General features: G+C 47.8%; 10 protein-coding genes across 10 annotated transcripts; 5 read left to right on the top strand and 5 right to left on the bottom strand.

Annotated features, from left to right (window-relative positions):
* Positions 1-19: 19 nt before the first annotated feature.
* LY89DRAFT_681409 (NAD(P)-binding protein) lies at positions 20-1,030 on the bottom strand. Its single transcript, XM_018214289.1, has 4 exons — positions 919-1,030; positions 555-871; positions 175-505; positions 20-125 (listed from the first exon to the last, which is right to left on the bottom strand). The coding sequence occupies exons 1-4, from the start codon at positions 978-980 to the stop codon at positions 50-52; spliced, it is 786 nt and encodes a 261-aa protein (XP_018076435.1). The 5' UTR covers positions 981-1,030; the 3' UTR covers positions 20-49.
* Positions 1,031-1,771: 741 nt separating this feature from the next.
* On the top strand, positions 1,772-3,391 carry LY89DRAFT_681410 (uncharacterized protein). Its single transcript, XM_018214291.1, has one exon. It carries the CDS (start codon positions 1,794-1,796, stop codon positions 3,354-3,356), a length of 1,563 nt encoding a protein of 520 aa, XP_018076436.1. The 5' UTR covers positions 1,772-1,793; the 3' UTR covers positions 3,357-3,391.
* Positions 3,392-3,981: 590 nt separating this feature from the next.
* On the top strand, positions 3,982-5,618 carry LY89DRAFT_681411 (Aldo/keto reductase). Its single transcript, XM_018214292.1, has 5 exons — positions 3,982-4,183; positions 4,301-4,407; positions 4,502-4,595; positions 4,653-4,811; positions 4,861-5,618. The coding sequence occupies exons 1-5, from the start codon at positions 4,103-4,105 to the stop codon at positions 5,416-5,418; spliced, it is 999 nt and encodes a 332-aa protein (XP_018076437.1). The 5' UTR covers positions 3,982-4,102; the 3' UTR covers positions 5,419-5,618.
* A 297-nt stretch (positions 5,619-5,915) lies between these two features.
* Positions 5,916-7,669, bottom strand: LY89DRAFT_393417 (putative alpha-ketoglutarate-dependent sulfonate dioxygenase). The gene is made up of 2 exons (XM_018207208.1): positions 6,441-7,669; positions 5,916-6,388 (listed from the first exon to the last, which is right to left on the bottom strand). The coding sequence occupies exons 1-2, from the start codon at positions 7,462-7,464 to the stop codon at positions 6,276-6,278; spliced, it is 1,137 nt and encodes a 378-aa protein (XP_018076438.1). The 5' UTR covers positions 7,465-7,669; the 3' UTR covers positions 5,916-6,275.
* A 2,408-nt stretch (positions 7,670-10,077) lies between these two features.
* Positions 10,078-10,832, top strand: LY89DRAFT_768376 (DUF1223-domain-containing protein; the record flags this gene model as incomplete). Its single annotated transcript, XM_018221783.1, has 1 exon — positions 10,078-10,832. The coding sequence occupies one exon, from the start codon at positions 10,078-10,080 to the stop codon at positions 10,819-10,821; it is 744 nt and encodes a 247-aa protein (XP_018076439.1). The 3' UTR covers positions 10,822-10,832.
* Positions 10,833-10,935: 103 nt separating this feature from the next.
* On the bottom strand, positions 10,936-12,007 carry LY89DRAFT_681413 (uncharacterized protein). Its single transcript, XM_018214293.1, has one exon. The coding sequence runs from the start codon at positions 11,781-11,783 to the stop codon at positions 11,376-11,378; it is 408 nt and encodes a 135-aa protein (XP_018076440.1). The 5' UTR covers positions 11,784-12,007; the 3' UTR covers positions 10,936-11,375.
* A 134-nt stretch (positions 12,008-12,141) lies between these two features.
* LY89DRAFT_681414 (putative GNAT family acetyltransferase) lies at positions 12,142-12,982 on the top strand. The gene has a single exon (XM_018214294.1). It carries the CDS (start codon positions 12,261-12,263, stop codon positions 12,786-12,788), a length of 528 nt encoding a protein of 175 aa, XP_018076441.1. The 5' UTR covers positions 12,142-12,260; the 3' UTR covers positions 12,789-12,982.
* On the bottom strand, positions 12,947-17,025 carry LY89DRAFT_638276 (uncharacterized protein). The gene is made up of 3 exons (XM_018211566.1): positions 16,310-17,025; positions 16,044-16,252; positions 12,947-15,995 (listed from the first exon to the last, which is right to left on the bottom strand). Exons 1-3 carry the CDS (start codon positions 16,783-16,785, stop codon positions 13,111-13,113), a joined length of 3,570 nt encoding a protein of 1,189 aa, XP_018076442.1. The 5' UTR covers positions 16,786-17,025; the 3' UTR covers positions 12,947-13,110.
* A 390-nt stretch (positions 17,026-17,415) lies between these two features.
* On the top strand, positions 17,416-20,113 carry LY89DRAFT_393612 (polyadenylate binding protein). Its single transcript, XM_018207211.1, has 3 exons — positions 17,416-17,519; positions 17,633-19,886; positions 19,936-20,113. Exons 2-3 carry the CDS (start codon positions 17,650-17,652, stop codon positions 20,075-20,077), a joined length of 2,379 nt encoding a protein of 792 aa, XP_018076443.1. The 5' UTR covers positions 17,416-17,519; positions 17,633-17,649; the 3' UTR covers positions 20,078-20,113.
* A 1,182-nt stretch (positions 20,114-21,295) lies between these two features.
* On the bottom strand, positions 21,296-21,685 carry LY89DRAFT_729565 (uncharacterized protein; the record flags this gene model as incomplete). The annotated part of the gene is made up of 1 exon (XM_018219391.1): positions 21,296-21,685. The coding sequence occupies one exon, from the start codon at positions 21,683-21,685 to the stop codon at positions 21,296-21,298; it is 390 nt and encodes a 129-aa protein (XP_018076444.1).
* Positions 21,686-21,755: the final 70 nt, after the last annotated feature.

Genomic DNA, 21,755 nt, shown 5'->3' on the forward strand with positions numbered 1-21,755 from the left:
TCTTATATTCCTATTTCTACGGTACTAAGCATGTTCCAATGCCAGAACATCAGATGAAATTCATCCCACCACTTGCGCTGACAGTTGACCCAGTCACCCAGCGGCTTTCCTCTGAGCACAAGAAACTATGTTGACAATCAGTACAACGTTTTGGACGCTTCAGGCCATGCTTACGAAACGATTGGGACAATGTCTGACACCTCGCCGACTCTGGCAGCTGCCGGTGTAGCATCGATGGAGGGTTGAAGAGCTGCCACTACGTCTGGTTCGCATTCTGTCCACATGTCCGTAGCCACGGGGCCGGGGCTCACGCAATTAACTGTAATATCGTATTTCTTCCCCAGCTCGGTCGCCCATACCTTACACATCCCTTCGAGGCCTGCTTTCGTTGCTGCGTAAACTGTCTGCTGAGGCATGCCCATACGTGCTGAAACAGAGGATATCAGGACAATCCGACCTCCTCGAGCAATATGAGGGAGTGTAAGTTGTGTCAGGAAGATTGGTGCTACTCCAGAGTAAGCTGCTAATATACTTCTTCATCGCATCACCCCCACCTTTCAAGTTGACGTCCGTTTGAGCTTCATAGAATTCTTCAGTCATCTCTTCAAGATAGCAGTCATCCCCCGTAGCGGCATTATGGACAAGTATGTCGACCTTCCCATTCACTGATATTGCGAGTGCAGCATCGATGAGCTTTTTGAGATCTTCCATGATTGCTATGTTTGCTTGGACTATTGCGACTTTCGCTCCACATTCTTCTATTTCTTTCCCGAGTTGAGCAGCTGCTCTCTCTCCTCTTGTTGATGTGTAGTTCACCACGACATTTGCACCCCTCTTAGCTAAGTCCAGTGCTATTCCAGCGCCGATTCCTCTGTTGAGTCCTGAGTATGTATTGCTAGCCTTATTGTGGAAACCCACCTCGAGGATCCTGTGACGATTGCCGTCTTGCCATTGAGATTCTTGGGCTGCTGTGCAGCCATTTTGGTATCATGCGTAAAATGATCAACGATTTTGTGATCGATAAAATGTTAAACACAGAAATCGAACAATGAATTGAAATGCTGTACTGTATATGCAATGCAGCCTTAGTTCCATCGCGGCTGGCGCGGTAAGCGCGTTCCGCGAGCTCAAAGATTATCTTGGTATCTATGTGTAGAACTATCAACAAGTCCGAATTTACAGCATATGTGGAGAAAGGCTTCAATAGTGAAGCAATGTTTATTTGTTATTTGGAAGAGAGCTTTTGTCCAAATTGGCATTGCTTTCTAGTCTTGCTCAACTTCTTCAATTGTACCATAACTCGAGGAGCACATAATCAATGTTCATGAACGCACAATAGGTACACAGACTTGTACAATATCCAATAAATACTCAAATTTTGATATTTGTGCTGCAAAAAGTACTTACTCAATGTGGCTCAGCATCAAATCCTTGTGCTCTTTGCAGAAGGTAGCTAGCATCCTCGAATACTTCCCATACTCTAAGTGTAACACAAATCTGCATCGCTTGCCGCTCAGCCTTTCTGCAGCTCCTCAGCTATAATTAGCGAGGCTGATTGACCACTTGAACACACCGAGATGCTGGCCCCTGAAATGTTGGCCTGCAGTCGAAAACCAACATTAAGCGAGCACCTCGCAATGGTGATAGGTAATTGACACGGCTGGGTATACCCTTATCTGGAAGGAGAGCCTTGAACAGGAGGGGCTGCGTGTCACTATATCTTGAAGAATGGCCGACGTGCAAATTCCGAAAGCAAAGGATTGTAAAGCGTTGGTGGTCTTTCGTTCATGACCATGGCTTCTCCTAAGAGCTCGAGGACCAGTCGTCATTGTGTATACAACAGTGGGTCGGACTGCTTATACCCCGCTGTCACCTCTCTTCCTATTAGAACGACAGCAACACCGACTCATGTCCGATCGATTCCTGCAACATTAGCTTCGAGTTCTTCTGCTTCGAGTTCGAGTACTTCCTCGACTGAAGATTCGGAGAGGATCTTCGACCATAGCCCCCTTGGTCTTCGAGCCGATTCGCCAACGACTCCTCCTGACGATTTAATGAACACTACTGGGAGTGGTAATTCTAAAGCCAGCACCGATTTCGAAAGGGAAGGTACACCGCTTGTAAAAGTACGCAGCCGGCCTAAGAGGCCGTCCTTAGTGTCTACAGCAGCAGCAGCAGATCCACGGTACCGGATAGAAAAAGTCACGGTCGGCCCTCGAGCATCTCGAGCAACTGCTAGACGATCAGCATCTCCACCACAGATTAAGCCTCTGATACACACAGATGAAATCAAACGACTTCATCATTCGTCTCTCGCCTTCTCAAAATCCACAAGTTCTATACCTCTTCCACTCGAAGATGTCTTCGTGGGCTCTCCTCAAAACCCGCACATCTTGGGGTCGGAACAAATGGAATGGATAGGGCCGAATGCACTTGAAAACTCGTTGGATGTAGAAAGTTGTGACGGAGCGCATCGAGATAAATCAGAACAACTTGGAGATGGAGTGTCCATGCTAGAAAGAGAAGGCTCGGAACCAGACGGGGTGCAGTCGGAAGGAGAATACAATGAAGACGCGACAACCAACTTTCAAAGTTATAAATGTACTCCGGAAGACGCTCCAAAGGACAATCCTCCAGATTCCACCAATTTAAAGTTCATCCCTTTCCGTCGGAAGGACAGAGACTTGTGCTCGATAAACGAAAGTATCATCGAAGCCATGAAGAGCCACCGCAAAGCGAAAGCCGCGCCCGGTTGGACATATGTCTTCGAATGTCCCACACGAGCACCAGGACATCTCAAGATCGGCAGCACAGTCCACATGAACGAGCGCGAAAAAGTCTTGAAAAAATGTGAGAGAGAATTGATACACGTGAAAGACAAAGACAGGAATGCTTTCGATTACCATTCCATTGTCGAATCTCTCGTGCATCAGGAATTCCATAACAAGAGAAGAGTGCTGCGTTGCATTTGTGGGACAAACCATCAAGAATGGTTTGAGGTGAAGAAAGATGTTGCATTAAAGTCGATTTGCAGGTGGAGGACTTGGGTGAAGATTCAGAGACCGTATGATAAAGAGTGGAAATTGAAACCTTATTGGCAGTGGAAGGTGAGGAATCTGCCAAAGAGTCTCGCGAACGTGGATTGGGATGATTGGGTCCGGCCGAATCGCAGGGAGTATTATCTTCAGTATTGGTACGAAGAGTTTGGAAAGGATTATTACCTGGCTTTGGAGGGACATATTAAGAGGAAGGATAAGCATTTTTGTCAGATTGGGGTCATTCTGCTGCTTAGCATGTACCTTTTGTTTGGAGGGACATGCTTTGCGTTGACAATGGTGGGGTTGATACTCCTATGAGGATTAAAACTCGGTAGACATTCATAACGATGGGGGTTTCTTCGTACAAGTCGTGCCGAAGCTCTTTGACATGAGAAACGAAGTCCAACCATTTGTTAAGGTCACGTTCATTGATCGATTAAGCTCGGCCTAACCAATGTCGACTTCATTGACACACAAGCTTTTGGTATGTGCAAGAACTGCTTGTGGGACTGCGTACGGCGAATACGAGTCTGGCATGTCCAATTGAGTCTGGAATGACAGAGCTTAACAGACCATAACAGCTCGTCACTTCCTGTGGCGAAATACGGCGAGAAAGCTGAAAAGCGGTGAAGTCTTGGCAACGATGTTGTGCTTCAAGATCGCTCTAAACTCGCTTAACCATGCAATGAGGTCCGAATCAGGACAAACTTGAGTAGAACGGACCAACCAGAGCGATCACCAAGTCGTGATTCTATCAGAAACTTGATAGGTAGTAGAACTACGTTTCTATCCGAGTCCGCAGGTCCGGGATCTTCGACTGGAGACAAAGTTCTCTCAGCGAGAGCTACAGATGCAGAATCCTTGTACTTGCAGTATGCACAATGCTGCATCATCTGTTACTTCTGTCCACTTACTCCGTGCGTCCACATGAAGTCTTTGAATTGGGATTATCAAGAAGTGACAACTCAGAACTTTTCGGAGGAGATTAGCAGGGTTTAGTTGTGACCGAGGATATCTTGTTGCACTTCTTAGGGGAGGACAATCGAGAAGATACGATTGCAAGTATGGCGACACATACGACGAGCGTTACGCCAAGCTCCATACCGGTACCGGTTCTAAAGCTCAATAATGGGGTTGAGATGCCCGTAAGCCTCATGCCCTCGGGGATACCTCCTATCCCTTGCTGTCTCTAGCTTGATGCTCCAGATGCACTCCCAAGAAGTACAAAAAGGGTTTGCTGACTTCGAGATTCTGGTGCCTAGGCCCTGGGATTTGGCACATTCGCCAAAGAGGGGGTTGAGGGGAAGACGTATGAGGCTGTGATGGCCGCATTGGATGCGGGATATAGGCACCTGGATTGTGCTTGGTAGTGAGTCTTCCTTCTCTCTTACTACTTGTCGTATGTCGAATTGGGGGATAAGGAGGGGGTACAGTATGGATGCAGAACTGACATGTGCTTGCAGCTATCTCAATGAGGATGAAGTTGGAACTGCACTACGAGAATGGTTGGACAAGAACCCGGAAGTGAAGCGAGAGGATCTCTTCATTACGACAAAGGTTGCTCTTATGTCAGCTCTTGCCGGATAAGGAAGCTGATTGAGCTTGCTTGATTAGGTTTGGCCTCACTTAGCTGAGCCGGATGATGTGGAATGGAGTTTGAACAACTCATTGCAGATGCTGGGCACGGACTATGTCGACTGCTTCTTGATCCATTGGCCCTTCGCTGCCGAGAGGACGGAAGACCGCAATGTCGAGCTTGGGCCCGATGGAAAAGTGCGTACCATCATCCTTAGACACTTCCATAGCTGACGATTTTGGCTAGTATATTATCAAAAACGGTCTGACTGAAGATCTGTCACCAACATGGCGCACACTCGAGAAACTTTACAAATTGGGGAAAGCGAGATCCATAGGAGTGTCCAATTGGACCATAACAGGACTCGAAAGACTGCTCGAATATGCAGAGATCAAGCCGGCCATCAACCAAGTTGAGATCCATCCGTTTCTACCAAATAGCGAACTCATACAATACTGCATGTCTCACAATATCCTGCCTGTGGCATATTCTCCCTTAGGATCACAACATCAAGTACCTACTACCGGGGAGAAAGTATTGACTCATCCCGAATTAACAAGTATTGCAACAAAGAAAGGGATAAGTTTGGTTCAGTTGCTAGTTGCGTGGGGGCTGAAGAGAGGATATGCAGTGTTACCCAAGAGTGGAAATGCGGAGAGGATCAAGAGCAACTTTTGTTTGGTTGAGCTGAACGAAGAGGATTTTGAGGCTGTAAACAAGATTGCCGAGGGACGACACTGTCGATTCGTCAATCCGAAGGAGATGTTTGGGTACGATGTATGGTCAGAGGAGAGTACAAAGTAAGCAGTCGTAAAGATAATTGCCGAGCAATTGTTGGACAACAGAACAGGGACATCGTGCGCATGATGTTTGGTGGAGCATCCAAGTGGAACCCATGTTCTTGTGCAATGATGTGGCACGACATTTACGCCGTCAAGCATCAATGACCACGCTCTTTGTAATGTTGATACTCTGCAGATGCGAGGCACAGAAGCCCATTTGCCGGAGCTTAAAGTCAAACTATTGACTCGTAAAGTTGCGCCTATGAAATACAAAGGTACCAAAGTTTGCCAACGCACCAACCTTTGATAGAGAGGCTTTCCCACGGATCCCTTTCAACCGAGATATTCTATGTCTTGTATGACGTTGTGGAAGTGCATGATCGGAAGCGATGCGGAGGTTCGTCAGCATTTCTTCAGCTCCACCGGGTTGCTGCTGCATGTACTGTACATACGCAATGTGGCATGGTCCGAAGCGAGGCATTGTTAGGAGAATCAAGTGACCAACATCCGGCGGCTCGTCTGTCACCCTTGCCCTATATCTGTTGTGACAGTATACATTGTCCATGCAGGTTGGAGGACGACGGTAAGTGAGAGTGGGATAAAGCTAGCAGAAATTGATGAGCGACTTGCGTCGGGACAATTGTTCTTTACTGTAGAATAGACTTTCATCTGATCTTCATGCAAAGAGATCGTGTCATTTGAAAGGCATTGTCCCGTACACTGTTTACCCTCAACGTTGATTGTGGTTCGAGTATCGAATGATTACGCCGAGCGCTGAATGTAGATAGAAAGCATGAGCTGAAAAGAACATGATGATAATACAATGCTTCATATGCTCCGATGATATAACAAGCTCCTCTGAGTATACAAGAGCGAATCTCATCTTTTGCCTGCTTCATAGTCTGCCACAGAGATGGGGACTTCGCACATGGAGCACAGCCGGAACAGGTGCCTAGCTTGAGCTGATGTATCATAGTCAACTGTTCCAGTATCTGTACTTCGTCAGAATGCGTATGCTCAAAATAGGGTTGATGAACGGCTTACGGAGTGTCGTCCTGTTGTCAAACATCACAACACTATGCTTCTCCCAATGGACTCTTGCTTGGAAGTCGTGTCCATTGCGGACAAAATCCATGAGGAATTTCATGACAACATCAGCCTCTTGATCTTTCAAGCCTATGACTTCCTCAGGCCACTCCATGTTGTAAAAGAGGGCCCTTTCACCTGTGACTGGATGCACTCGGACAACTGGATGAGTCGAATCGATGGGGTCAGCACGTACGACTCCCTTTGCCCTTCTGGCATGAGCAATCAAATTCCTTGAAGTATGAACAGCCGTGAGTTGATTAATCATCTCCTGAAAGATAGGGGAGAGACGTTTGTAGGCCATACCCATGTCAGCCACGATAGTGTCACCGCCGATATCTGGGCAGGCTAATATTCCGAGCATGACATATCCTGGAGGCTGTCTCTCATAACTGACATCATGATGCCAGATTGTCGTGGTCATCTTGTGTTTGAAAAAGTTTTCAATCTCTTCCTCATTGCCATCTCGGTGGATGACATGGAATTGCGGGAATCCTTTGATCGCACCAGTCACTGGCTGTTGGCTGAGCTTTCCAAAATAACTCATGAAGTCGACTTGGTATTGCGGCCCTTTATGAAGGAAGTCCGATTGCTCTCTCAAAACTACAAATTTTCTCTGGCAAATAAGGAGCGCCAGTTCGTCCTTAGCTTCTGGTGATAGAGTCTCCATCTTCACGCCTGATAAAATCGTGCCCATTCGTGGCGTAACTGGCGCAGCTGTGACCCCCGGAGAGAACAGATTGGGCATCTTCTTGTTTGCTCGTAGGGCTGGATCGTGGTATTCAAACTCCGGAAAGTCATCGTGCCATATGCCTTCTTCCCAGACAGGTAGGTATTCGGGGAACTCGGTTCTCCCTCTGATGCGGCGCTCGTACTCTTCTGAAAGAGCGTGATAAGGGACATTGATGTCGTAGCTCGTCTTTGGTTGAGGAGCCTCGAAGACAACCGAGTCCTGGGGGAGTTCAGTGCGACTAGGGGCCATGGTCGAAGATGGTAAAGCTGTGCAGGAGAAATGATCTGGGAATGAGTAGAAGTCCTTTTGTCTCTGCTTGGAGGGGCTAAGGATTAATACTGTCGTCGAGCCAATGCCATGATCCTGTGATTAAATTGAACAGACCAGATGGGCTGATTGGAAGCCTCGGGATTGACCACCGGGTGGTCAATCCGACCAAGCGGTGAAGGGTCCACCCAGGAATGAATCCCATGCTGAGAGATTCGGACGAAGGACAGAAACAGGGGAGAAAAGGCGATTAAGTTCAGTGTCGAGGAGATCCTTGTCGGAGGGGTATATCGTATTGACAGAACGTGGCAGAGAACAGGGTGCGGGAACGCCTCCACCGCTCTCTCCTTTACGCGTGGGCAAGTTTATTGCTGCAATAGCGACATTGATCGGATGGCTGTCTCAGGTTTCGCAAGAGGCCCGGCGGCGCACGCTGATCACGCAGAGGATTCTCCTGTGCCTTGCGCTTGCATCATCACCATGCAAAAGATATATGTGAAGATCATATCAGCAGCAGCCAGATGGGCTTTCTCATCCAGATTGTGTGTGGCGTGGTCGGACGTTCATCTTGTAGTTCGCTTCTAGGCAAACTCAATTGAGCCCCTGAGCAGGTGCGAGTCTATCATAGTCTAGCTCTACGTAGACCGAACGATTGGGCTACGCAACGCCTCCGTTTTTTTTAATATTCATGTTCATGCTGCCGAGTGGATAGTCTGCAGCAACGTTTCTTCACCGTGGGGATTGACGTTCTGGGAGCAAGGGCAGGCAAACTACAAGGCGAGCAGAGACCCAAAAATCCCAGTAAGCTTCACTTCCCTCGAACCTTGATGCCTCACTTCCGGCACTCCAGACCCGAAACATATTTCCGCGGTCGACTAAGTTCATAAGTGTTTGTTAGCAACACCGGTAGATACATGCTCTCGACAACAACGGTACATAACTTACAGTTCAGACAGGGTCTATTGCTGACTTGGCCTTGCACGTGACCGACGCAAGTCAATGACCCATCGTAGATGATCGACATTTGCATTACGTGGTGACTTTTGAAGAATGAAAACAATCTATTTTACCGCTTTGATGCGTTTGGCCATCGGTACGACATGACTTAGGGGCTCCTCCGCATTGTGTAGCTCACAGACGTTTGAGGCTGTGCTAATCAATGCGAGTGATGCTCGGAACAGTATTTTCGGACACCTTCACAAAAAAGGGGTCAGTATTCCTTACTACATAAGTATTCGAGGCTCTAGACTCCCATGCTCTAGTGAGTAAGGATAACCTTAGATCCATGAAAAACAGACTCTTCGCTTCTCCTATTCGTAAGCGAGTTCAGTGTACAATGCACAAGCATGATGGCAATAACGAGTCGAGTCTTCACAGTCTCTCGCTAGACCAGCCCATCACATATCCTATCCTATCTTGCGCTTCATGTGAAGCTAGAAGTATGGTAGTATCAAACAACTTGTCATGTCATGTTCATTGCCTGTGTGCATTTGTCGTGTCTCAGGACAGTCGCACCTGAGTTGTCGTATCAGATCCAGGTGAAGCTTCCTGTCTTAAACTGAATCGTACTTTACTTTTATATTGTCAAGAGTCTGACACAGAAGGAAGGTTGACTTCCATGATATGTTCCCAGGGGGAGCGAAAGTGGCGCTTGTGTGAAAGCAGTACCCTCAGCTTCACAAATTAACTACTTTAAGAGTAGCACCAATGTCGTCGCGGCTATGAATCACCATTTTAAGGTCTTGTTCTCTTTCGTCATCTCATTCAAAAAAGGTCTAGATATTTTGAAGTCATATGTCACTGGATTTATATTGTTAGGTATTTCAAGTCATTGCAGTAATCAAGTCGCCCAAGCAGGGTCTGGTCTTTGAATGTTTGATCACGTTTTGAAACAACTTTAAAACTTGCGTCATATATGTATTCGCCAGTATTGCTATTGTACGACGAGTCCCAAAGGCTAGCAGACTTCCCAGGAGGCTTTAAGCAGAGGGGGGTTGACAAGCGAACAAATGATATTGAATCCGTGCTTGATATCGAGAGATTATATGAAGCTTCGAAGTTCGAGGGACAATTTTAGACTGAAAAGGACCGCTTTATCATAATAACAATCTGTTACCAAACCCAAGTTTGGGCCTTCATGTCCATGTCTCCAGTGTGAGCTATGGTCTCACAATGTACTTGAAATGTACTAGCAGCAAGATTGTCAATTGAGATGACAAACATACTATATTTAGTAGTGAGTATCGCCTTTCGATTTTCATGTCCTAGAAGACCAGGATCTACAAATACAAAGCATCTAGGTCACAAGCTAGATGATAAGAATGATCCAACATGATTATTCATCCCGTACCTGCGTTCGGACTTACTTCTGCAGCTGGATTAGCGCTTAAGTAACTTCTTTTCAGCTCTGTATAGGTCAGTATTCTTGAATTTTGATTCCTCACTCTGCCAAGATGCCATATTGACCTATAAGTAAGAGCGCTCGCTCACAGAATACCATTCATTCTTAATCAATTTTAGATACAGCTTATTTGTTTCTTCACCAACATCTAAACTTGCATTTTAAATCGATACCATTCACCAAACTTCTTCAAGATGTCCGTCTTCAAGAAGCTCTTCCGAAAAAAAAACGTCCCATTGTCATGCACCATTTCCCTCGATGATCCATCCCACGTCCACACCTCAGCCTGTTTCCACGACATCAAACCTCTTTCCGTCGTCGAGCTCTTTCAATCCCAAGGCTGTCAGTCCTGTCCACCCACCATCCCCAAAATCCACGAAGTCACGAACGATCCCAATCTCATCTTGCTCACTTACGACGTGACTTACTTCGATAACCAAGGATGGGTAGACACATTTGCCAACAAGCAATCCGATAATCGTCAACGAGCCTATGTGATGAAATGGGGACGCAACAACCTTTTCACACCACAAGTCATCGTCGATGGGCTGGCGGATGGAACAGGAGCCGGAAGTAACGAAGTCCAAGAAATCATCGACCAAGCACGTCAGCTGCGGGCTCAGATGGACTGGCACATTAGTCTCGACACCAATGGTACAGAGCTGAGAATCGACTCAGACAAGACAGAAATTGAGAGTCATGATATTCTGTTGGTGAAATATGATCCACAACAACAATTGATCAAGGTGGGGAAGGGAACGAACAAGGGAAAGAAGCTGAATCATCGAAATCTGGTCAAGGATATCACAAAGGTCGGCGAGTGGACCGGTGGCAATCTTACGCTACCACTCCCGGAGCAGGAGCATCAAGGGTTGGATATGGTGGCTTTGGTACAGGCTGGCCCTGGTGGACCGATTGTGGCTTCTCAGAAGATCTGAGTGGACTAGGAGGTGGTTTATGTAGACTTTGATGTACAACATATATCATTGTGGTTGTTTAGATTTGACAGTATCATTGAAATTTTGACAAAAAGTTAAAGCAGAGAAGTGGAAGTCGGTCTTTAGGTAGTGAAATTCTTATTATGACAATATTGAACTGGCAGACATGTCCGTTCCCGTCAATATCGAGACGGAGAACATCCTAATTAGAGCGACTGATTCCAAACATTGCTTCACCTGCCCTACATAGACTGCTTTCCGGCAATTTGATCAGACGAAAATATGGGACTCAGCTGAAAGGAGGCTGATTCCAACTCAACGTCGGCCGACATGCCAAGCAATTTGTTTTCCTAAAGCATACAAGCCTAACCAGTCTTTATGATGACCCCGACGTGCATCTCAAGCGGTCCGAGCCGAAATTGAATGACCGAAACATAAATACTTAATATACAAAAGTTAAACAGTCTACTGATCGGTGTTCAATGAATTCTCCCAGTGAGAAGAACTCTAACAGAATGGAAATATCACAAAATCACGCTGATCTTCAATCCAGATTACTTCCTCAGATGCTTCTCCTGCGAAACGATCATCATCATACCCCCAGCACAAACCACCCCAGCGGTGACAGCTACGAGCGCAACACCCGCAATATTCGGCCTGTAAAGCCCCCTCTGCAACAAGTTCAAAGTATTAAAATACCTCAACGTCCCGTAAGTTAGGCACCCGGACCCAGACCCCACCAAAGCAGCAGCTGGGATATGTAAATCCCCGTGACCGTGCTTCAACGTTGGGGATAGAGCTTCCAGAGCATCGAGTTTGGCGAGAGCAACTCCAAGAGCGACGAAGCCGAGACCGGTACGGGTCCAGGAGAGGAAAGTACGTTCGTTGGCGAGGTGGTCTCGAGCGGTGCTGCCGGTGTTGGCAATTGGCTTTGAGAAGAAGAATTTGAGGATGCGAGACATGTTGGGAGTGGAAAGGCAGAGACTGCAGTGCAAATTTGAGGTTGATAAATCGGTAGGATGACGACACCACAGAGCAAGGATGCTTCAAGGATGAGTGAGTAGGGAAGACATTGATGATACAGTCTATATTGATATGAAAAAGGATAGTTGTGAAAGTCTCGCACTCTGTGTCGTCGAAAACGCGAGAGCAAAAAGCAAGGAAACCAGACATCACTTCGGATAAGAGGGCATCACGTGTATTGTGCATGTGACAGAATTCTACATGAAGAAATATTCAATGCTAGAAAGGTAGTAAGTTAACTCGGTATTTATATCTCAAGTAGTTGAGGTATTGTATGTCGCGGTGTTTCGCAGCCAAAGCAAACCCCACCCTTCACACACATTCAAGTGACTCATCCCAACCCTTATAAATCTACCTAGGTACTTCATATAAGCCAAGTAAAGTCTCCGCTAGTTTAACACGAAGACTTCACTGCAATGGAGAAACAAAAAGCCTCAAAATTTACGATACGACAGCCAGAATACCCACAAGATCTCCCAACTATCCGAGGACTTTTCACTGCATACGCTCTTTCTCTAAGCATCGACCTCTCCTTCCAAAACTTCGAGAGCGAACTATCTTCCTTGCCGGGAAAATACTCATCACCACATGGCGCACTTCTAATTGCATTCCTAAACGAAACCGTTAGTACTGAAGCCATTGGCTGTATTGCTGTTCGACCACTTTCTTCAGTCAATAATGGAACTGACAAGAAGGTCGGTGAGATGAAGAGACTATATTGTACTCCTGCTGCTCGAGGCCTCGGTATTGGACGAGCACTAGCTGAGAAGATTATCAAGATGGCAGAAGATTTGGGATATGATGAGATGAGGTTGGATACTTTGCCATCGATGGAGGGAGCGAGGAAACTGTATCAGAGCTTGGGATTTGTGGAGACTGAGGCGTATTATGATACACCGTTAAAGGGTACTATTTTCCTTTCTAAGAGATTAAGTCCTAGGTGATGTTGAAGGAAGTCTATTGCAATGATGAGGAGAGACTAGGAGATTTTGGGAGCTCAAAGTTCGAGGATGATGGGACTCCAGACCTTTGGGAGAAAGAACAGCAGAGAGCTTTTCCAGAGGGACCATAAAAACAGAAATCACGCTATAATTGTGCATGTAGAGACTGTCATGATACCAGCGCATACTTGATTTGGGCCATTTCTCTATTTATCGTTACATCAACGTGTTCTATCGTGATCATCATAGCCGCCAACCAGACGCTTCCAACCAAGTCTCTTAAAACGCCTAGAATGCACGCTGCATACGCCCTCTCATGACCCCATTAACTAAGGTCAAATCCTGCTCCCGAGTTCACCGCATATAGCAATTTTTGTCGTAAGATATCCTCCGTGGAGTATCTCGGAAGCTTTAACAAGTTCACACATGTACTCGTGCTAGGTAAGCGTGTTTCATCACTGCCAGCATCTCGAATACTGAATCGAGGATTCAATTGGGAGAAGCCGAGAAGAGGTGCTCGAGGAGTTGATGTAACGTATTTCAGAACCTTCCTACGGTCCGAGTCGTCGAGCGCTTTCATCACCTTCCAGAACAGCTTAACAGTTGGATGCTCTTGGCCATCGTCACCAATGACATATACACCACCATAGAGAGTGTTGCGTCTCAGGTCTGCAACGTCAATCTCAGAAGAATCGCCACCGATCAATGTCTGCAACTCAGACTGATTAAACATGGACAGCCAAGACGGGTTGATAATTTCGCTAAGTCCCTTAAGAAAGGCTTGAGTCTGGCGGTAAGGCTGTTTCTGCAAGCGATGTCGTGCCACGCACGACACATACAGGAGTCGGTTCTCATTGGTGACGGCGGTCTTCGAACCATTAGGCATGAGATCTCTCTCGATGGTCTGGGTTGGTGCTCCTGGCAGTGATATTGTGTCGGTGATTGTGAAGTCAAGAGAGAAGTCTTCAACGTTGCCGGAATAGTTCTTCAGTTTCAACAGACCTTGATATAGTCCTTCGTCAAGGTCCCTGAGATCATTGATGTTGGGACGATAGCCTGACTCGGCTCCAGTGGCACCGGCCGCCGCCCACTTGAGAAGGAAAAAGCCGGCAAAGCCAATATCAACTAGAATCCCCTCGTAAAGACACTTTCCAACTATCCGGCCAAGGAACTCGTAGTGTCTTAAGAGCTCATGGATGTTCTCTCGCCACTCTGTTGACGACTCTCTCAAGCCCGCTTGCTTCAACAGTTCTTGTCGTTCGTCTAAAGCTGCCGGATTTGGATAAAGTAGATTCTGATCGTTTGTGATGAACAGATTAGGTCCATCCTCTGCTCGGAATGCTTCATTCGTGACGCTTGTCAGAAATTCTTTGGTCACGCCTCCGCCATCGATACCCGCTTCGACTGTGTCAAATTGATCGACGAAGGTAATTTGAATTGGCTCCTTCAATCCTTCGCCAAGCTCAAAAAATTGTTCATAGGCATCTTCGAAGACTTGGTCTCTCCTGATCTTCGCATGATGTGGGCCTAGTTGTTCCTCGCCCGGTGTCCGGTTGGGTCTATGAGGCCCTTGAGTTCGCGGAGCTCCATGAGCTTGTATGATGGACATGCGCCAAATGTCAGGATCAACGTTGCCGCCTCGCCTACGAAATTGGTCTCGATACACGAACTCGCGAAAGATCTGAACACGAGTCTCGAACGGAATGACAAAGGGCATGTGCTGAAGAACCTCTAGTCTTGGCCCTACTGCCGCGAGGACTTTTTGACGAGCTGCCTTCTGTTGCTGTCTCCTGAGATTCTCGATCTGACGGGCACGTCGGTCTCTTGCCATGCCAACTAGACCGCTGCCTCTCATGTCAAAGAGAGGATCATTACCGGTGTCTTCATCCTCACCTTCTTCCCCAATCTGGTGTTGTCTCTCCTCTTCTGCAACTACCGCTGGAATGAATCCCTCCATGTCAAATCGGGATGTCATGAGCCAGTGATCTTTCGGCAGAAATCTCCGTCGGGAGTCTCGTTCGTAGAGCATGCGCATGACACCTGTCACAATTGTTCTGACATACTCAAAAGTCATGCCCGCGATGCCGGCGAAGGGTCGATTTGAAACAGCTTTGGCGATCGTGGACGACTCGGACTCAAATCTCGACGAATTAACAACACTCGTAGCAAAGTACGATCCAATACCACTTTCCCCTGCTGGCTGAACATCGCCAGAAAGTTCCGCAGCGTTATAATAGGTGGTGAAAGCCAAGTTCTTCAAGAATATGGTAAGGTGTTTGACGTCTTCGATTGGAAGAGCGCTTTTGCGAATCCGAGAATTTGGGGCGTCCATCTGGCCCAAATTCAGGTTGTTCCCACTCAGGAACTCTTCGTCATCCGTAAATCTGAGAACGAAGGTATAGAGTTCAAGAAACAAAAGAATTGTCCGCCATTCACGATCCCTAAACAAATCGTTCGATGCTACAGCTGATGAATATTGTGTTTGAGGTCTTAGCAGAGTCAGTGCAGCTTTAGAATCCGCTGTGACGACAGAAAATGTATTTGTCAAACTCATGGCTTGCCAAAAGAACTTCAGCGCTGGGATTTGACGGCCTCTAGGTTCAGTCATTGATCCGAGGTAGAGCCACATTCGAATCTCATCCCCACGGCGGGGGAAGATTCTAAGAAGGGTCAGCGCATAGCTCGCAAGTAAGCTGGCATCCTCTTCTCCTGCAGTCGAGGCCTTGGCGTAATCTATGTTGAACTTAGCTAGCAAGCCTGTGATGCTTGACTGATTAACCAACGACAGGAGTTCATCCTTCACGAACGTAGGAAGTGGTATGGGAGGAATCGTGTCTCCGTCCTCACGTTCAGTGATTTCACGCAGAACTTCAGGGTCTTGTACATCAATACGGCTCAGAATATCGCCGGAAGAGCTCGAGAGTTGTAAAGATAAAGCCCTCAAATATTCAGGTTCCTGACTGCTACGTTGTTGAAGACGATTCAACGAAATGAAGTGAGCGAGCAGCCATAGCTTTCGATCGGCGCCGATATGGTCCACAACGTTTGACGCTGCATCTCGTGCTAGAGCCGATGACAGAAGAGCACTCGACACAAGAGACACATCCACGACTGAAGCGAGCCCATCAAGAAGTCCGCCTTGATTGGCTATGTTGGGCGTCGTCAAGAAATAAAGAGCAAAGGCCTCATACGCTTGAATAGAGACGTTGCCTGCAATCATTAGTATTTGTGCTTGTAAATGTTTGGGGGAAGACGTACTAGTTCTGCCCTGCTCGGAGTGCTCCACTAAAGGAATTCTGACAGCAGTGAGAAACAGACTAGGATCGATTTGTGAAGCTTGACCATCTGTAAGAAGGGCCGATAGGTATGTGTAATAGCTTCTTGATATATGAGGGAACAGGTTCTGCTGTTGATTGACAATCGACACGAGAAGTTGAAGGAGGGTAGATGGGCACTGGGGCAGAGAGCTGCACGATAGTCAGATATTATTCGGTTCAGTGTATCGTCACTGAAGCTTCACTCACGTTTGCAATGCTCCCACGGTAACATGGGCTAGTTGAGGGAGTAGAGGTTGAACATCTTCACGAGCGAGGACTGTTTCGAAGCCAAGGTTGGATAGTCTGGTGCTTAGACTCGACAATCTTTCGAGGTCGTCTCTTCTTCTCGAGCTGGAGAAAGCTACTAAGAGCCTGATTTGCTCAACAGAAACCGAACGATCCGCCACTCTCTCGGTTTGTATGCTATCCCATGATAGTCGTTGAGACTCTGCCAGCTCTCTTCGTACCTTGTGGCCCCTCCAAACCCGCTGTATCTTCTTTGAGGCATTCAGCCGTTCTCGTTCTCGCTGTCGTTGCTGCCGTTCTTGCTGGGCATGTGCCACAGTCTGCTGAGTGCCAGAGCCTGAAGGGCCGAAGCCGCTTGCAGCAAACGGATTTACATTTTGGCCAGAGAGATTGACCTGCCGAGGACGACGAGAACTGCCGCTGAAAGTTTGAAACATATCTCACGATTTTGTGTTGCTCGTCGCCGTCATGGACTGTGCTCTATCGTCGTTGAAGAGGCATGCCGTGGTTCCAGAACTGTTCCCAGCTTCTAAGTTCTGCAAGGATCCAGGAAAAAAGGTGGAAGAGCAGGATATTCTGGAGTCCTACCTCGGAAACAGAAAAAATGTTCTTCGATGTGTTTCTGTGTGGCGCAACACTTGGGGAGTTGTAACTGTACCTACTTTTAACGATTCATTGCGTTCACGTTCCAGCCTAGACAGCCTTCCCTGAGCTACTATCGCCGTCGAAGCCCTATTAGTAAGGCTGCAAGCCTTGTCAAGGCGAGCTAACCGCATTGAGAAAGGGCCACAAAATTTCATGAGATGCTCCTTCTGTCGCGCATGATATTAATCTTTCTTCTTCAACCCAAACCCACATCGAAAAACCTTTGACTGCGCGAAACAAGTACGACCTTTCGTGCTTTTTTCGTTCTTCTCGCCCTCTTCTTTCAGAAAATCCCTCTTAAAGAGACCAAAAAAACTTGAAAACCCAATAAAAAACCACAGTTTCGCGATCGGTTTTCTCAACCGCCTACACCCTCACCTTCCCTCAAACCTTCAACTTTGAGCACTTGTGCCCAAACCTGCTCCGATTTTCGCACATCCTTCCAGGTCCAGTTCTGTACAGCTCCGTTCGAAAGACAATACAACTGTTCCTATACTCTCACTTCAAGGATATCTCGACGTAATAGGTACGTGTGGACAGGGTTTTCTTTGTTCAAACGGTCGCGCGAATGCTGTGACGAAGATGCACGCCCTCTATCACATCATTCTCTTCGTACTATACAGCTAACATTCATCTTAGCATCAGACTTAGTCACGATGTCCGCCGCCGCTACGAATTCAGCTGTCGACCAGCTTACATCCGAGCTCAACAATGCTTCCCTCAATGGCGGTGATGCCAACGGTGCTCCTGCCCTCAATACCGATGTCTCCAACATGAACTCTGAGGATCCTGACACTGCCGGCCCCACCCCAAGCTCTGCTGCCCCTCACCCACAAGCTTCCGCCTCCCTCTATGTTGGAGAGCTCGACCCATCTGTCACTGAAGCCATGCTCTTCGAGCTGTTCTCTCAGATCGGCTCTGTTGCCTCGATCCGTGTCTGCCGTGACGCTGTCACCCGACGATCCCTTGGATATGCCTACGTCAACTACAATACCACGATTGATGGCGAGAAGGCTTTGGAGGAGCTGAACTACACCTTGATCAAGGGACGCCCATGCCGTATCATGTGGTCCCAGCGCGATCCTGCTCTACGCAAGACTGGTCAGGGTAATGTCTTTATCAAGAACTTGGATACTGCCATCGACAACAAAGCCCTCCACGATACCTTCGCCGCATTTGGCAACATTCTTAGTTGCAAGGTTGCTCAAGATGAGACTGGTGCCTCAAAGGGATACGGCTTTGTTCACTACGAGACAGATGAGGCCGCTAACCAAGCTATTAAGCACGTCAATGGTATGTTGTTGAACGAGAAGAAGGTCTTCGTCGGTCATCACATTCCAAAGAAGGATCGCCAAAGCAAATTTGAAGAGATGAAGGCCAACTTTACCAACATCTACGTCAAGAACATCCCAGTCGAAGTCACCGATGAGGAATTCCGGGAACTCTTTGAGAAGTTTGGCGAGGTCACTTCTGCATCTCTGGCTCGTGACTCGGAGACTGGCAAGAGCCGTGGTTTTGGATTTGTCAACTTCATCAACCATGAGCACGCTTCTACTGCTGTCGACGATCTCAACGGAAAAGACTTCAAGGGTCAGGATCTCTATGTTGGCCGTGCCCAAAAGAAGCATGAACGTGAAGAAGAGCTCCGAAAGTCGTATGAGGCTGCTCGTATCGAGAAGGCTTCAAAGTACCAAGGGGTCAACCTGTATGTGAAGAATCTTGACGATGAGGTCGATGATGAGAAGCTTCGTGAGCTGTTTGCTCCTTTCGGAGCCATCACTTCAGCTAAGGTCATGCGTGATACCCCTGCTGAGACTGCCGAGGCTGAAGAGAAGGAAAAGAAGGAAGCCGAGAAGAACAAGGAGAACGAGAAGGAAGGCGAGCCAAAGGAGGAGAGCCCTGATGCTAAGCCAAAATCCGAGAAGCGATCCAGTCTAGGCAAGAGCAAGGGATTCGGTTTTGTTTGCTTCAACAATCCCGAGGAGGCCACCCGAGCGGTCACCGACATGAACCAGAAGATGGTCCATGGCAAGCCGCTGTATGTTGCCCTTGCTCAACGTAAGGATGTCCGGAAGAGCCAGCTTGAAGCTAGCATCCAAGCCCGCAACCAGATTCGCATGCAACAAGCTGCCGCCGCTGCCGGTATGCCTCAACAATTCATGCAACCCACGATGTTCTACCCTCCTGGTCAACAACCTGGCTTCATCCCCCAAGGTGGTCGAGGAATGCCTTTCCCAGCCCAACCTGGCATGCCTGTTCCAGGAGCTCAAGGTGGTCGCCCTGGTCAATTCCCAGGTGGATTTCCTCCTCAACAAGGCGGACGTGGTGCTCCAGGCCCTCAACAGATGCCACCAAACATGTACGGCATGCCAGGTCAATTCCCTCCTGCTGCGTATGCCCAACAAAGCAACCCACAATTCCTAGCTGCTATGCAACAAGCCCAACAAGCTGCTGCTCTCGCTGGTGGTCGTGGAGGACCCGGTGCTCGTGGACCTATGCAAGGACTTCCAGGTATGCCTCCCAACATGGTTGGTCTTCCAGGTGTTGGACAACAAGCAATGCCTGGCTTCCCTCAAGGTGCTAGACAAGGTGGCATGGCTGGTCGTGGCACTCAAGGTGCTCAGGGTGCTCAAGCTCCTCGTGGACAATGGCCAAGCGGTTTCCCACCTCAAGCCGGTCGTGGTGTTTCCCCACAAGTTCCTGCTATGCCTGAGTTCAATGCTGGCCTTGGTGGTGGTCTTCTTCAAGCTCAACTCCAGGCAGTTCCACCTCAACAACAGAAGCAAATTCTTGGCGAAGCCCTCTTCCCCAAGATCCAGGTTATGCAACCAGAGTTGGCTGGTAAGATCACTGGTATGCTCTTGGAGATGGAGAATCAAGAGTTGGTTAATCTGTAAGTTCCAAATCCATAGTCAACATGAATTCTACTAACAATCACCTAGCATTGAGGATGAGTCCGCTCTTCGTGCTAAGGTTGACGAGGCTCTCACCGTCTACGATGAGTATGTCAAGAACAACAAGGGCAGTGACGATGCTGGCGAGAGCGGAGAGGTCAAGGAGGAGAAGTCTGAAGAGAAGGCTTAATTGCCCGATCTCTTCTTTTTATCTCATACCCATAACGATTCTTCTTCACCATACACATTTCTCACGTATTGTCAATCTGCTGCGGCAACGGGCCGCCGGAAAAGTTTTGCGCTCTCTTCTTCTGGTGGCACAATTTCGATTTCGGCTTCTCTGTCTCTATTGTGCGGCACGGCTGGCATCTCTACAAATTTTCCTTTTACTGATGGATTCATCTGGCGAATGGACTCATCGATCATGTACTCATAGACTAATGTGCGCTGAGCCCCGATGGCTTCCGCATGGTTCACCCACTTGCGGCAACAGCGAACTGGCACAATGCCTCTTTCGATGTCTTTTAATTGCTTCATGGCGAAGATGGATGGATGGTGGACGTTGGCTTGGTGCATTTTGCTACTTGCCTTGTTTGCCAGTAATCTGGTCGTTGCTGATGAGGTCTTAAAGCAGACTACGGAACCAATCAAAAAACATTGCAAAATAACTTATGTTCCGTGCCTGTGCCTCGTTCAAGCTTTAAATCTATTCTGGACCTCTATTCTTTGAGATTCGTGGTAAAGACTAAGCCTAGCGGTGCATGAGACAGGGTTTCCACCCGACCCGAAATTGCATGGCGAACCTGCCACCACGTGGAAGTCTCCATCTAATCTACGGCACAGTGCAGGACCTAATCTCCATCGTACAATACCTACAGAAGCTGAGACCTGGTTCTACAATCCGTTCTTTGGACAATATCGTGGAGCCGAAGCAATTTCCTATAGACAAGACTCAGTCCGCCGGAATTAGTACAAGACATATCCAACCAAGATAAGAGAAATGTGAGACATTCCACAATAAAAAAAAAGTAGGATGTCGATACAGTAATCAAGTCTTTGGCTTTTGGAAGGTTTAGGATTCACAATAGAAGGAAGATGTAAATAGAAACGAAAGAAAGTGCGTATAGGATGGGATAGATGGGAAGGCCAGACTCTCTCTCTCTCAATTCTCCACGTCAGCATCGCACGACGACGACGACGATAGCGACAAGCACAAGCTAGGTGGTATATAACAGAATAAATCAACGGCAACAAATAAGGTATCTTGTAACAACGCACGCGCGCGATCCATCCTACCCTCCATCCGTCCTTCCATGCAAGCTCGCGTGCCCTCCTCCAGGTATTATTCTTCCTCCTCCATTACGACTACCCTCCTCCTCCTCTCGTCTGCAGATAGGAAGGATATCCCCTATGCGGCGGCAGCAGCAACAGGCTCCTCGGCCTTGGCTACCTCGGGCTCGGCGGCAGCTGCGGGTTCGGTGGTCGCAGCGGGCTCGTCGACGGTGGGTGCTGCGTCGGTGGTGGTGGTGGTGGTGGGCTCGGTGGTGGTAGCTGGCTTCTTCTTGCCGAAGCTCTTGACCTTCTCGATGATCTTTTCGACGAATCCCATTTTGTTGGTTTGTGGTTTTGAGGGTTTGGGCTGTTGTTTTGCTGGTGAGGTTGAGGAGAAGAGAGAGGGGAAGTGGGATGAGGTGATGTGAAGAATGGATGATGAGGCTGCAGGATCGGAAGGTTGAGCGAGGGTGGGTGATTGGAGACCTTTTAATAAAAAATGTCGAGAAGAGGGAAATGCTGGCATGTGCATACCATCGGCTACCTACTTATGGGATGCGTGTTAGATTGCACGTGTTATCTCATTTGTTGAGCTG

This window comes from Mollisia scopiformis, assembly GCF_001500285.1.
Source record: "Mollisia scopiformis unplaced genomic scaffold LY89scaffold_4, whole genome shotgun sequence".
Classification (NCBI taxonomy): domain Eukaryota; kingdom Fungi; phylum Ascomycota; class Leotiomycetes; order Helotiales; family Mollisiaceae; genus Mollisia; species Mollisia scopiformis.